We start from the raw sequence: 16233 nt of genomic DNA on the forward strand, positions 1-16233 counted from the left end.
GCCTAACTGAAATTAGTATTAGCATTAGCATTAGCGTTAGTGTCTCAATCTGTTTTTTTAGATTTGCATGCATGCAATTTTATAACAAATTTCCATCTAATTGAGTTAATTACTCAATTAAAATGAATTAAATGCATGAATCCTTAATATGTTTTAATCAATACAGTTAAGTAAATCTGCTTAGAAAAATGTATTAATATACAAAACACTTGGTCATTTAAGGCTTATCACAAAATATGGTACAAACAGTAATGTGAAATATTGTTACAATTTTAAGTAACCGCTTTCAAATTTAATTGTGAAGCAAAGCTGAATGGAGCTTCATTACTCCAGTCTTCAGTGTCAAATGATCCTTCAGAAATCATTTTGTAATATGCTGATTTGCTGCTCAAGAAACATTTCTTATTATTAATGTTGAGAGCAGTTGTTCTACTGTACCTAATGTTTTTTGGATCAGCAATACATTTTTAAGGATTATTTGGTGAGTCGATAGAAAAAAAGCATGTATGTGAAACAGAAATCTTTTGTAACATTGTAAATATATATATATATATATGTTTTTACTGTCACTTTTGATTGATTTAATGAATCCGTGCTGAATAACAGTGAAAAACAAAATCTTACTGACCCATATACAGTGTACATATATAAAGACAGTTCCTATATTATGTTTTGTGGTTCATTTTCAGGTTACTTTGACCAGATGCAGTGATCTCAAGGCACTTTTGGGTTAGCCGTTTCTCAGCATTGTGGACAATAGGTAGGCTTGGCCTCAGTGACATTCCAGTCATTGTTTTCTGTAAATGTCTTGGACGTCATTTGCTTTGGACGGGCATCTGTGAGGGATTTCCATCCGCTGTGTCTCTGACCGCTGTTTAAAGCCTTTCATTTTAACGGTTGTTAGCGCCGTCAGCCTGCCAACAAAGACTTGGACCGTTCCTGTGTTATTCAGGCCTTGTTGCTTGAGTGTGTGAGAGAGGAAGGAAGCGAGAGAGTTTGTGAGGTGTGTGTGTGTTCCGTTAATAAGAAACAATTGAGGTGGTATCACTGCCTATTAGGTTTAATTTAGAGCTATCACAAAACTTAATGTGTCTGTGGCTCGGTCACGACCCCCTTAAACCAAATTACAGACGCGTTCTGTACTAGAGACATGTTTTCTGCTGCAAAACCCTATGGGAGGATACCTATCCTGACCTCTGACCTTTCCTTCGGGCACAGGGGTTCATGCTGGAGTGGGATGGGGGTTGAAGGAGATTAGAGAGAGAGAAGGAGGGAGAGAGAGCAGTTTTGAAGGCTCTAGACAATGAATGGTTTCTTTATGAAGCATTTAGAAGCTCTGTGTGCCCACCAGTCCTTTTGTCCTTTTAGTGCTCCTTATAAACAGCCTGGAAACACACACACACACACACACATAGACACACCATTTTGTTGAATACGATTTTGTTTTTCAACTTACAGAGGTCATAACATGGAAAACGGATTTCCTGGGTCTTTTGAAGTAAAAAAAAAAAAAGTAAGTTGTTCCGTTCAAAAGTTTGGGGTCAGTAAGATTTAATTACTGTAAAAACAATATACTGCATGTAGTAGGTGCCTATTTAAGCTACCACAATGTAAGTGTGGTTTCTAGTGCTTTGCTATGCAGTTGTGTTCTGTTATGTTCTGGATGGTTGCTTAAAGGAATAATTCATCCAAAAAATAAAATTTGCTGTAGATTTTCACCCTCAGGCCATCCAAGATGTAGTAGATGAGTTTGTGTTCTTCACTCGAGCAGATTTGGAGAAATTTAGCATTACATTACTCAGCAGTAGATCCTCTGCAGTGAATGGGTGCCGTTAGAATGAGAGTCTAAACAGCTGATAAAAACATCACAATAATCTACAAGTAATCCACACCACTCCAGTCCCTCAAGTAACATCTTGTGAAGTGAAAAGTCTTAATAAAAAACAAATACATCAAGACGTTTTAACTTTAAACTGAAAAACATAATCCATAATAACGCTTCTTCCAGTGGAAAAAGTCTATCCTCTGTTGTCCTCTCACATCAAAATATATTGATATTTGAGAGAATCCATGATGCCATGTGTCTAAACAAGATGTGCAGGACCTCCGGCAGAAAAACAGGCCCACAACATTAAATGTACAGCAGTATATTTAACCGTGGACATGGGGTACTTTTTTCCCTGTTTGTACTAAACCCATCTGGTGGGTTTGCTGCAAAAAAGCTCTTTTTTCCAACCTGGTCTCATAAAAATACATAGCCTATCTCTGCGCACTTTTTGTGCGACACCGTTTTATGTACCTTGCTGCACGTTTCGCCGTAGTTTCAAATAGAAATGTCCACTGAGTGGCGCTAAAACACAGGTTCAATATGTGAACCCTGGCACGTTTTTATTACGTAGATATTGGTACGTATTGCTGTTTTTTTATTACGTTGCTTCAGATACGTATTGCGGCGGTTCAGAATTCAAATAACCGGGGACTGTTAATGCTTTATCGCTCTATCGTGTTGGAAATATGCCCTACACCAAATCCAGCCCTAAACCTACCCGATAGTGTTAACAAATGCAAAACTGATATAAAAACATATTAGCTGATGCAACTGTGCCATTTGAACTTCCTTTTACGCAGATTTTAACTGTTTTGATGAACCGTAGTTACACGAGATTTGAACCGGTGCTTCTCGTCTCCTAAGTCCGTCTCCGTACTCCGTGAACTACCGAACAAACTTATCATGAAAACCCATAGATATGAAGCCGGATGTGTGCGATGCTAACGTTCAAAAGCATCAGTTTTCAAATCTCCCAGCATATTAATATTGTTTTGAAGTCATAGCATGATATTCTTCAAGTAATTGTGCGAAAATTACGCTTTATTAATCGCAACTCTGTAAATTTGTGTGAAAGTGTTCATTTATTTTGGAAACTGCAGTGATATGTACTTATTGGTACGTATTTCATGTCACACTAAAAAGTGCACCCAGGTACGTAAATGCCATGAGACCAGGTAGATTTTTTCAGTTTCATCTGACCATAGAAGCCAGCGCCATTTGAAGTTCCAGTCGTGTCTGATAACTGAATTTGCTGGAGTTTGTTTTTGGATGAGTGAGGAGAATTTTCCTTGAAACCCTCCCGAACAATATGTGGTGATGTAGGGGCTGTTTGATATATATTTTTTTAGGTTTCTGACCCCAAGACTCAACTAATCTCTACAATTCTCCAGCTGTGATCCTTGGAGAGTCTTTAGCCACTCAAACTCTCCTCCCCAGCGAGCATTAGGACCATATAGACACGTCCTCTTCCAGGCAGATTTTTAACATCTTTAGTTGATTGGAACCTCTTAATTATTGCCCTGATGGTGGAAATGGGGATTTTCAATGCTTTAACTCTTTTCTTACAGCCACTTTCTATTTTGTGAAGCTCAACAATCTTGTTCTGCTCATCAGAACTATATTCTTTGGTTTTACTCCTTGTGATGGATGATTAAGGGAATTTGGCCTTTGTGTTCCTCATATTTATTATTCTGTGGTACAGAAAGCCATGGCTGGACAATTTCATGCTTCTAGTCACCCTGGTGTGCTACAAAATGTAAATATGATTGGGAATATAATTCAGAGATATTTTACTCATAAGAATTTCTAGGGCTGCCAATAATTGTGGCCAACATTCATTGAGAAAAACATTTATTTCATCATGAGATTTTCTCCCCACTTTAAATTGTTTTACTTCAATGAAAGGTTAGAATTTTGTGAATCTTTTGAGTGAAAGATCAAAAGGATAAACAATGCAGATTTATTTTCACAGCCGCCTTTGCTCATATTTATCAAGGGTGCCAATATTAGTGGAGGGCACTGTATATTTTAGAACAGTTTTGGACAGTTTTTATTTGTCAACGGCGCTTCATCTGTACGTATTTCTCTCTTGATTCAGACTTTTTCACTGGAGAAAGCAATATTACGGACAGAGGACTCGTATTTTAGAAGCAACGGTTTGAAGTCTTGATGGATTTGTTTCTTATAAACACACAGATTTTCAGGGTGAATAAATTCCCATTTTGGGGTGGACTATTCTGTCTGGTTGCTTAGAAAAGTAATAGCGCACTTCGTTTCAACAAGCTGTGTGGTTTGAGGCATCATTCATGACCGTAGTACAAACAATGCACAAACAACACTGAAGTTTACTACCTAGGGTTGGTGATTTGTTCAAATCCCTAACCTCAAATGTGAGCTGCTGTAATTGTGATGTTTGTCTTTGCAGCGCCACTGTACTGTTTATAAAAATGTGTATGATGTGGCCTCTTTCAAGTAATGTGTTTGACAGTGTTCTTTGTTTTATGCGTGCGGTGGATAAACATCGTGTCTGTGTGTGCGCGGTGTGCTAATGGACTAATAGAGTCGCTCGTCTCTCTCTAATGCCATTGAGATTCATTTCTGCCTTATGAATTTAAACCCTCAAAAGGCCACTATTAATTTCAAAACTTTTCACCAAAGGCATCTAAAGTTCTTTCAATTAGTTTTTCATCTCTTTTATTTCCGTCATCCTGAGGGATGTCTTAATTACATTATTCATTGTTTCATCTCATTTAAGTGGTAATGCATGTATTGTTGGAGGCCTGTTGAAAGCAGAAGAAGGGATAATTGAGAAAGGTCTCAAACAAATCCTCTGAGGCAAAACGCTCACCATCACTGTCATGAAAGCGCCTCAGATTTTCAGGTTTTAATGATGAAATTCATCATTACTTATAGTGACAATAGCTTTTGATGGCATGTCCATGGATTGCCTGAGTAATATTTTTACACAAATATTATTCAAAACTGCGAACTCCAATCCGATTGGTTGGCTCTTTTTGTTTGAGGTTGTTAATAAGTAAATGAGGCATCCTTGAGTGCAAATGTATATTCTGTTTTGTTTAAGTTATACAGGTATTGTTGAACTTATGTGGGTGAAAGGATTAATATTCCCTGCATTACTGTTCAAATGTTCAAATGTCTCGGTTTCTACATTTTATTTAGATTTATATTTCTGTTTACACATTATTGTAGTTTCAGCATTCAACTAGATTAAATTGATGAAAAGTGAAAAAGACATTTATCATTTTACAAAATATTTTTATTTCAAACAAAATCGCTATTTTAAAAATATTGAAAAAATATGGTTATGGTTTCAACAAAAATATTAAGAAAAAATATAAAACTGTATTCAACAATGATAATAAAATGAAATGTTTCTTGAGAAGGAAATCCGCATATTAGAATGATATCTGATGGATCGCGTGATACTGAAGAAAATTCAGCTTTGCATCACAGGAATAAATTACATTTTAAAAAGTATTCAAATAGAAAGCAGGTATTTTGAATTATAATAATATTTCACTGTTTTTACTGTATTTTTAATCAAATCAGTGTAGCCCCAGTGAGCATAAAAACGTACAACCCCCAAATCTTTTGAATGGTAATGTATTCTAAACATATTCCATTGATTTCTTCAGCGTTCCTTCTTATTTCAAACTGACTGGGATCTTTCTACACCTTCAACATGATTCTCATTGATATGCATCGACTACTAAAAAAATAAATTGTGTTTGCTTTATACGATAGTCAAAAGTCTGTGTGAGACTGTTCAGATTATGTGATGTATGAAGCTTGACCGTGGTTCACCCTGTCTCGTGTGTTTGTGTCAGTAATATACTGCAGGAGGAAGACTTGACACGGTCTCATAAATTACCCAATTACAGCAATCACGCTGAGCGAAAAAAGAAAAGGACAGATGAAAAAGACTGTGGAAAAGAAAAGAGCAGATGGTGGCATCGTTCTGGTTCTCCTGCTAAAGCCACTGGCCACTCCTTCCTCCACAGACTCAATGAAAAGGTGCTGAAGATGAATTACGGTGTGTGTGTGTGTGTGTGTGGTCTCGGGTCTCTTCGGTAATTGAGGGTTGTCCATGAAAGAGAAGCCCTCATGACTCTCATCTGGTTTCTGTCTGGAGGAAGAACTGATTGTCAGAGATGAAAGGTTTTGTTAAACAGTTTTATGCCCCACTTACACTCACTCGTAGACAGACGGTTTCCTAACACCCGTTAAAATCGTGCAGGTCTGTTTTGCTTTACAGACAGGTATTGTGGTTTTTGTAAGTAGTCTGTTCCTCATAAAGTGCCTGCATAAATGTCAAATGTTAAATAATAAACAGCTTCTGTTTCGCCTTGCACTCATGTGGAGTCGCCTGTGCATTTAATTTCATTGAAGGCACGAGGCATGTCTAACACCCAAGACGTCTAATGCTCCTTTGTATCATTAATCATTTTTGTGTGTTATATTTTTAGCTCCAAAACCCAATGTGCTGCCTACCTAGGCAACTTTTTAGGCATCATATAGTTGTGTGTCTGACATGAAGGTTGTTCCAGAAGTAAACTGGAAAGTTTTGTTACATTGATTTGGCAAAAATCAGTGCATGGCTCAGTTAGCTCCTGCTGGTCGATGTTGTAACTAGACAAGTTTTTAGTGTGATTTAAACTATTAAAAAAAAAAAAAAAACAGTCAAATCTATTATATTATTATTGTTTTTTTAATACAGTCAATTTTATTTATTTGCATTTATTTGATTTCTGATATTTGCTATTTTAGTCTGTAAAGTATATGAGCTAAAAAATAACGTGCTTTAATAAGGTCCTTGTACAAGCTCAATTTTTAATCCAAAATATATCTAAAATATATTTTATTCAATACTGCAGCGAACGATTGATATTGATTTATTTTTTCCACAATTGCATGTAATATTTACATGTGATATTGCCATTTGGTGGTTTTTAAAGCACTGATTTATTAGCTCAGCAACAATTCTCTTTTGCTTTCATGTGACAATGGCTTTTTGTGTAACTCTTATGCAGAATAGTGAACGTTGACGCAGCTCACTAGTACTGTATTGTGTTCTTTTCACTGTTTTTCTAAGTTAACATCATTTCTCTATTCCTGTCTTCACAGCTCTAGTGTGTCGCTGCCATGGCGACCCTGACCTCCTGCTTCTTACGAATCTTTGCTGTCCTCCAATTGGCTGCCTGCTCTTTTCCAGAGGAACCTGGCCCTTTAATCTCCGCCCCTGCTGAGGGTAAGAACACGCCCCCCTCACCAATTACGGTGTATCAGTTAAGCAACATCAGCAGGTAATTTGTCAGTTAGACATAAATGCCACATTTATGATCTTTTATGCATATACATTTAGAGCATAACAGCACAATCAGCACTTACTATTTTGGGCTAATAAATTAGCTTTGAGAAAAGGCACATCAGTGCCAAGCTTCCATGATCATAAGCATATAAGAATATTCCTTTGCAAGTTACAATGATTTTACCAGTGATTATTATTATTATTATTATTATTATTCCGTAATATTATTATGTATACATTTATTGTTTTAGCTAAAGAAGCCAAATATATGATACCACTGATGTTATGTTGATAAAGATAAATACTATTACTTATTTGTTATTTTTAGTTTAAGTGTATTGACTGTGCATCAGTGTTATTTTAGTATTATTTATATACACTCTCAGAAATAAAGGTACAAAAGCTGTCACACCTTTTCAAAAAGTACACTTTTGTACCTATTAGGTTCAAATATGTACACTTTAAGTACTAATATGTACCTTTAAGGTACCAAAATGGACCCTTTAGGTACAAACATGTACCTTTTGAAAAGGTACCACCTTAGTGACAGCTTTTGTACCTTTATTTCTGAGAGTGTGCTAGCATAGTATTTATTATATTATATTATATTATATATGTAACAAAAAAACATTCAGTAATTTTTTATGGATATTTTTTTGTCATGTTTGTGTGTCGTTTTGTATTTGTGTGTATAAATATTTGTGTGTGTGTGTGTGTGTGTTTCTATTTAGCTTTGTATTTCTATTTACACATTATTGTATAGTTCACACTCAACCCTTAAAGAGATAGTCCACCAAAATTGAAATTCCTATCATAATTTACTTACCCTCATGTATATGACTTTCTTTCATTCTTTTGTTGAACACATAGAAAATATTTTGAAGAATTCTGTTAACCAAACAGTTTTGAGTCCTATTGACTTCCTTAGTATTTTTGTCCATATGTGGAGATCAATGGTTACCAGAATTGAATTTTTTTGGGGGTGCACTTTCCCTTTAAATGTGGTAAAGTCACTATAATGCCTGCTTTCTTGTGGTTATGTTAAAGCTTGTACACTGTATGTTGCACTACCGCTGTTGTAAAGTGCTCTTTTAAATGTACATATGGTTGACATACGATATGGACACGTCGCACTGTTTATAAATAGTTTTGCACATTAGCGCTCGTGAATAGATGAAATACACCATATGGCAGTGATCATTTTAAAAGCCTTTTAACATAATGGTGTTGGAACAACTGAGACACAAAAACTGTGTGTGTGTGTGTGTGTGTGTGTGTGTGTGTATATGTGTGTGTATACAAGGAACCATATTCCCTACAGATCCCACAAAGCAGAATCAGTGATATTGATGAACAACCACTCATGCACATCTAATGATTCAGTAGAGACCAGAGGTTAAAGGTCATCCAGCACAATGTAGTTGGTGTTTATGTGGGTCAGGTTTTGTCCTCACAAGGATAGTAAAACCTGAAATCACCTACGCTGTGAGGTCCTGCCAGTGTTAACTCTCTGTGAAGAAAACGGCTTAGTAAACATCCTAAATAATGTCTTAATGAGAAAGTAAAACAGCAGAAAGGTTTATATGAGGGCTAGATTTAGAGGTAGAGGAAACAAAATGTCATTATCTCAGTGTAAAAACAACACAAGTCAGTGAAGAACAAAACAAACTTGGTGGTGCCTGTGTGTGTGTGAATCAAAGTGAAATAACGTGACCTTTTTAAGGGTTTTCCACACTTAATTGCTCTTTCCAAAGCACAAAAACATTTAAACCCTTGTGAAATGTGTCCAAACAACTAGAGGCAAAGAATAAGCCAGCAACAACAACAGTATCTCTATCCTTCTCTCCTTATTACAGTGGAATTAATTAGTAGCAGAAACTGTAAGCAATATCATTAGCATTCACAGTAAATATGTAGGTGTCCTCAGGCTTCTCAGACTCAGAGTACAGATCCATCTGCGGTTGGAGGACACATTCCTGTTGGGTTTTTTTTTTCAGTGGTAATCTGTTTTCTAATTGTGTTTAACTTCTTTCCACAGCATTTGGAAAGCAATTTTCCTTATCTGAAATGTGTGAACGCTCTCTGAACTGCTATGACTCTTTTCACAGAATTTTATACAGGAGGGACTCAATATAAAACTTATCAGCTTTGCTCATGAATATTAATTAAGTGACAGGACATTGGACCAGGAGTCTGATTGTCAGGGCAGGTTGCATTAGACATAATAGGCTTAGCACTTACTGTGTGTATTATTATGCACTATTGTATAATATAATATTTATGAATCTTTTGAATTAACTTTTAATTTTATACTTTTAGTTTTAATTTTGTTATGTGCTTTTGTCATTTTTATTTTAGTTTTATTCATTTTAGTACTTTAACTTATTAATAACTTAACTTGCCAAACTTTTAGTGAGCTGCCATGCAAGATGTCTAATTTTTCATAATATTTATATATTTATATTAATTAACAATGTTTTAATTAGCAAATTAGCATGTTGTAATTCTACTTTTAGTTTACAATAACAAAGTTGTGTGTGTTTGTTCATTCGTGCAATCAAAATGAGAAAAAACACCATCAAAGTGCATATATCATATTAGCCTGTAACATCTATGTAGGTGGTCCACGTGATGCATTCATAATGTGAACAAATCATTCTTTTCTTTGAATCGTTCATGTTTTTCAGTGAATCAGTTCAAAAACAGAATTGAACTGATTCAGTTCTTGAGTTCAACTCACTGATTCAGTGATCCAGTCTTAAGTGGTTAACTGTTCACTGTAATGTATTATCAGTGAGTAATGATGATGCATATTCCTGTAACACACAAAATCGATCATATGACTTGGAATATAGCACAAAGTTGTATATACCAAGCTTGTGATGCTTTTGTATCCATTGGAAGCCTGAATCTTTATTCATTGTAATTGCTTTGACAAGTTCAGGCAGGATATTTTAGAAGAAATAAAGTCATACAGGCTTGTAACAACATAAGGCTGTGTAAATATGACAGATTTATTATTTTTGAGTGAACTTTCGCTTTACGACAGCTTGTTTTTGGACTCTGCATGGAGAAGACACAGTGATGTATGTCTTTGTCCTTTCTTCATGTCTCAGAGGTCCTCTGTCTTTAACTCTTCCGGGAAAGTGATGGACACGTTCCTGCCTGTGTTTTGGTGTCTGTTTCATCCATCCATACTTCATATTTTGGCTCTTTTGTTTGGGTGCCCCTAACATCTCTGTCTTCCATCTCAGCTAGTCATTTTTCCACATTTTGACTTCTGAATTCTCTCTGTTTCTTTATTTGTCAGTGGTGAGGCGATATCCAGTGTTTGTGGGCCGAGCGCATCGCTCTTACACCCGTCAGGAGCCGATGTATATTCAGACCGTCCTGAAAGTCAACCGTACACTCTACATCGGAGCCAGGTAATGCCAACAACTCAACAATACACGCTTCAAATTATAATACATTTTTTATTATATTTTGCATATTGCTGCACGGACTGTACTAAGGAAGAAGTGAATTACTCTCTGTTTTAATCATTGTTATTTTGGTATTATTAATATATTATTATGACTTTAAATACATTTTTAAGTTAGTAAAAATTATAATATTTTTAAAATTATATTTCATAAAAACATAAAACAATAAAAAATATTTTATTATTTTAATATTAAATAACATTTTATTTTTATATAAAATGTTTTAGTTTTATATTTTTCATTTTAAGCTTTTGCCATTTTATTGGTATTTTATTATTATTATTATTTTATTAATATTTGTATTCATTTTTTCATGATTAGATTTTATGGCTTTTTATAGTTTTTAATTTTAGTGCTTTCACTTGCCATGGCAACATTTCTAATGTTTGTTTAGTTTTTCATCTCATATTTTTAGATTTTAGATTTCAGCTTCACGTCAATTAACCAAAATCTTTTACCATAATTATCTCTAATAGCCGTGGTGGTAACTGACAACATTTTATCATAGTCATCAAGATGTTAATTTGAGCTTTAATGCCTCCCACTCTATTCACGCAGTTCTAACATCACTGTTAGGTTTTACAGTAACCACCGTTTGGTTTTACATTCTGAATTAATATAACATGAATATAATATCCTCTCTGTTATTAAAACCTTTCTATTTCGCTCCACCATCTCAGTACCTAATTGGTCTTAAACGGAAATGACAGGTTACACAATGAGAAAATGTCATTAGGTTTCAAAGCTCTGACATGAACACCCCGTCCTTATAGCTCAACACAATCAGCCCGTATAACAGCATGTTCTCTCCACGCAGTCAGAGTGTTTGACGGGAAATCTGTGTCCAGTTTGACTGGTGTTACATTTAGTTACATCTTTGAAATCGGTCACATGGACAGGCCTTCAAAGGATTTGGACACCCGAGGGAGTTGACATGTGGTCCTGGTTTGGCGGTGGTTGAAAGTTAAACCCCTGTTCGCTGACCTTTAACCAGCCGCTTAAACACTTGCCTTCTCTAAAGCTAGAGAACAGATATAGTCTATTTTGAGTTTCTGAGCGCTCTTATTAACTCTCTTACACATTCTGGAAAGTTGAAACTCCTATAAACGGGTTACTGTCACCACAAAACTCTGAGGCTGACATCTCCAGAGCTGAGAACTCAAATTTAGACTGTTCTCATAGACAGGTTGATGGATATGTTTTATCAAAACCCTGTGTATTATGTGCTGAAATATATCTTCACAGACTCTCTATCTTGTCTCAGTCACATGATTTAGGCTGTAATTTGATTTGCATACTTCTAATATTCTCTGTGCTACACTATGTACTTCAATGCCAGTGGGAAAATATTCTTGAGTAAGATTAAGTTATTGTTTACATGACTGTTGTTTTGATATTATTTATATAGTTATAAATATTATTTATTATTTAATTATTATTATTATATATATATATATATATATATATATATATACCGTATTGACGTATTGACCCGAATATAAGACGATGTTTTTTTTCTTGGAAATACATCTGAAAAAACGCGGTCGTCTTATATTCGGGGTCTAGACTTTGACGTGTCAGTAATACACCCACAGCAATAGGTGGCGCCAAAAACGCATAAAACGAGTGTGCCATGAAATATGTAATGTATGTGTGTTGTAAAGATCGCAAGTGAAAACAAAAGAAAAAGAAAAGCTTTCAGCAGCATGAGTCGTGACTGTCATGTTAGCCTGATGGGACCAAACTTACTCTGTAAGTGATTTTAAAACATAAGACAGTACCCAGATTTGAAGACTACAATAAGATATCACTTCTACTGTTAATACAAATTTTGGTAGGCTACTACCAATGAGATGGTAGATACTACCTAAATGTTATATAGCCTAATTCAGATGGGATACCTGTTATTTCAATGGTATATCAAAAAGTGTATATTTTTCAATGTCATTGTTGGTACATTTTACCAATATTTACCATACTTTCAAAACAAAAATTAAAATAGGAAAAATATGCAATTTGAAAATAATTTAAGAAAAAATGTTTTACAGAGAGAGAGAAAAAAAAAAAAAAGATTTGGTTTTCAAAAAGCCTTTTTCCAAAAGGTACATCTGGAAAAAGGGGGGGCCGTCTTATAATCAGGGTCGTCTTATATTCGGGACAATACGGTATATAATTTATTTATTTTTTATATTTATGTTTAGCTTTCATTTATATTTATTAAAGTTTTACTCATTTTAATACTTCAACCTATACTTATATTATTTCAGCTCAGTTCAACGTTTATAATTTTCATCCAATCTTTATATATATATATTTTTTTTCAGCTTTATTAACAAAAATAATCTTTAATATGTTTTAGTTAATAATAACAAGTAGTGCATGGCAATTGCATTGGTAAATTTGTTTAGCAAAATATCAGATTGTTTGAAGATGTCTTCAATTAATTTTATTTTACATTTTTATTTTTAAATTGTATTTTTATTTTTAATTAGTATTAGAATTTTTGTAAAATTTTGTAAGCATAACCCTAATTTATTTTTAGTAGATTTATGCTCAAAACAAAAAAATGGGATAAACTTGGGAAAGAATTTAATAAATAGTAGGTATGTTTACTGAAAACAACTCTCATTGCTTCTCAAGTAAATGTATTTTTAGTAAATTTGTTTCTAAAGTAAATTTCAGGGATGTTTAGAGGTTGTTTTTTTTTTTACTGATTAAAATGTTTTGTTTTTTTTATGTTTGTGTGTTGTGTAATGATTCAATATTTTAATGTTAAATTAAGGCCCATTTTCATTGTTACTGCTAATGCTGGTCTTCGTATGCGGTGTGTGTGTGTGTGTGTTGTTGCAGGGATGACCTTTATCGAGTGGAACTGGACCATGTATCTGGAGATGAAATGTTCTACAGCAAGGTGAGCCCTTGTACCGCTGTCTCTCTCTCACACACACACACACACACACACACACACACACATAATTGCGTGTATGAGCACCTTGTTTATTTTACCTTGAATGTAGGTAATGATTTTACTCCCTTGTTGTTTCACAGAAAAGGACGTGGGAATCCAATAAGAATGACATCCGCATCTGTAGAATGAAGGGCAAACATGAGGTGAGCGTTCAATGCCAAATAACACAAAGTTTTTTTCACATTTCACGGCACTTTTAGCACCGTCTTAGCGAGGAAATTCATTCACAGCACTCTGAGTGATTTACTGTTGCCAGGAGCTCAATGTTTCAAACCTGTGGCAGAGCTGGATACAGTCTCATACAAATAAATTCTCCCAGAGAGTAAATGTACAATATAGGGATTTGGCTTATTTCTGCAGTTTGACAAGGAATCGTCACTCGGGCCTCCCAGTGGATGCTTTTAGCCTTATTGTGGACCATTACTTACAGCCTTGGATGTTACTGAGGGATGTGGATTTTCCTGTTATTTGCTTGTGTTTTTAACTTCTGCTGTTATTAGTTCACTTTTATGACTCTCGTTGTTTTATCAAGTATGCTACCTTCCCTACAACTGATGTGTGTCTAATGCAATTTGATATGTAAACAGCAATCAAACACTTACAGTCGCATTTATGTATTTAGCAGACACTTTTGTTTAAAGTGTCTTACAATAGAGAACAATAGAGCCAACAATACTCATAGTATGCAATGCCAACTTCATTCGAAAGATTGAAAATGTTTTTTTTTTTTTGCTACTTCCACACATCCTTACGTAAATCCAGAAATATCATCCAAAAATAACCACAGCTCTGAAATGAGGTGTATTGCTCTTCTTTAGCACGCCGTATTTCAGTGTAGTTGACATTAATCTGGGTATATGCGCTTTTATATCAATATGCAATTTCAGTTATGTATTTGAATTCATTCCTAGGCAAAGTTAATGAGGCTCTTTGTAGATTTTTTTCTTAATGCAATTACTGTAGTGATACAGTTCACGGAAAGCTGGTGGTAAATGTAATTTTATTGAAAGGGAATATTGGTGTACTTTTTGCAATAGCGGGTTGTGTGTATCACATACTGGCGTCTCCATTGGAAACAGTTTTGTCTTTTCTTCAGCACATTTGGACCTGACAGCTCCTGCAGCAGTTCACTTATGTTCTGCTCAATAATGAGCCATCTACATGCTGGTTTGGTAAAAACAGCTGATATTCTAGTATTACATAATGAATGGCAGAAGTTAAGATGATTTAAGAGGGCCATTTGCCTCGTTAACAGGAAACATGGCCTTTTTTATTACAAGAGATCTCTATTGAGGGATGGATCACGATGACCTAACAACTGACGAGTCATTTAGTGTGGCATGATTCATTGAAATAAAACTGAAACTCTCTTACTATACTTGTAACAACTTAAAACATTAATAAAAATTTTACAACAAAATGTTATAATCATTTACCGTTTATAATCACAACATTTTGGCCAAATTGTGCTGCCCTAAACAAGCATAGCAAACCTGGAGTTGTTTTTAAATCACTTTTTAAATGGCAGTTGCCGTTTTTATCAGAAAAATTGCAATTATATGTTTCCCCCAAAGCGATCAGTGAATTAAATGCTTTTAGCCATTGGCAATCAGAAAAACTTAGAACTATAAAAAGCAAATGAAAATGAGAAATGTTGCCTTTGCAAAAATTGAAATATAATAAGGTAAAGTTGAACTAAAATGTGTAAAATGAATAATTAAATCTAAATAGAAATTAACAAATAATAAAATGACAAAAAGATAATTCAAAATATTATTAGATACATATAATAGTATTTATATATTGTGCCAAATTGTGCAGCCCTACAAACAAGAACATTTTAAATGGCAATTACTGTTTTTATCAGAAAAAAATGCAGTTGTTTTCGCTAAAGTGATTAGTGATTTTCTCTTTTTTAATTTATTTTGTTATTAGCATATTATATTTGAATTAGCATAATGACGTCATGCCATAGATAGTTTGATTAGAAAAAGTTTTCAAATTACTCTTCAAATCATCACTGCTGCAGCCATACAGTTTCAGACATCTTTGGACTTTGTGTCGTTTCTTGCGCTGTTTTTTGAGCGTCCCGCTACGAGAATTGCATTTTTAAGTCAGCATGAATGGGAAAATACCTTAACTTTTGAAAGCACATCTCGAGTCCCATGTATTTTGCAACTTAACTAGTCGATTTTGAAAATGTGTATTTTTTCACATCCCTTGATCTGCCCTGCCCAAATAATTCTCCTGAACTCTTTGTTCAATATTCTCTTTAACTTGAGAAGATTTGAGAGTTTGCGAAGGCCTGTTTTGCGAGCCGCAGTCGGTTCTCACGTCTGAACCTCAGACTCGATTGTGTCTCTCTTTGATGTTTTTGTGATAAATCTGTTCTTATTCTTCAGTTCAGAGGCTAATTACCTTCTGCCTTCTGCCCACCTTCATAAAGTAAGAGTCGTGCTTTCCCGCTCTTTTGCAAACCAGGCCGTTTTAATAGATGTGTATGACTGCAGGGGAGAGAACTTCAAGGGACTGAGTGTCTAACCTGGACAAGGATTATTGTTTGGCAAGAGGGAGCTTACAAATTAGACCTGTCTGCCACCCACCCACATGTTCACAGAAATCTGAG

General features: G+C 34.8%; 1 protein-coding gene across 2 annotated transcripts in view; it reads left to right on the plus strand.

Annotated features, from left to right (window-relative positions):
- The window catches only part of sema6ba (sema domain, transmembrane domain (TM), and cytoplasmic domain, (semaphorin) 6Ba), a 133251-nt gene that overhangs the window by 67081 nt on the left and 49937 nt on the right, over window positions 1-16233 (plus strand). The window contains exons 2-5 of one of the 2 annotated variants that reach the window (XM_058762362.1): window positions 6974-7097; window positions 10468-10582; window positions 13490-13550; window positions 13688-13750. In XM_058762362.1, coding sequence (XP_058618345.1) covers window positions 6992-7097; window positions 10468-10582; window positions 13490-13550; window positions 13688-13750 — 345 coding nt within the window. In that variant the 5' untranslated portion in view covers window positions 6974-6991. Of the gene's footprint in view, window positions 1-6973; window positions 7098-10467; window positions 10583-12333; window positions 12392-13489; window positions 13551-13687; window positions 13751-16233 lie in introns of those variants that run through there. The other variant, XM_058762372.1, reaches the window with a different exon arrangement.

The sequence above is a fragment of the Onychostoma macrolepis genome, chromosome 02, assembly GCF_012432095.1.
Source record: "Onychostoma macrolepis isolate SWU-2019 chromosome 02, ASM1243209v1, whole genome shotgun sequence".
NCBI lineage: Eukaryota > Metazoa > Chordata > Actinopteri > Cypriniformes > Cyprinidae > Onychostoma > Onychostoma macrolepis.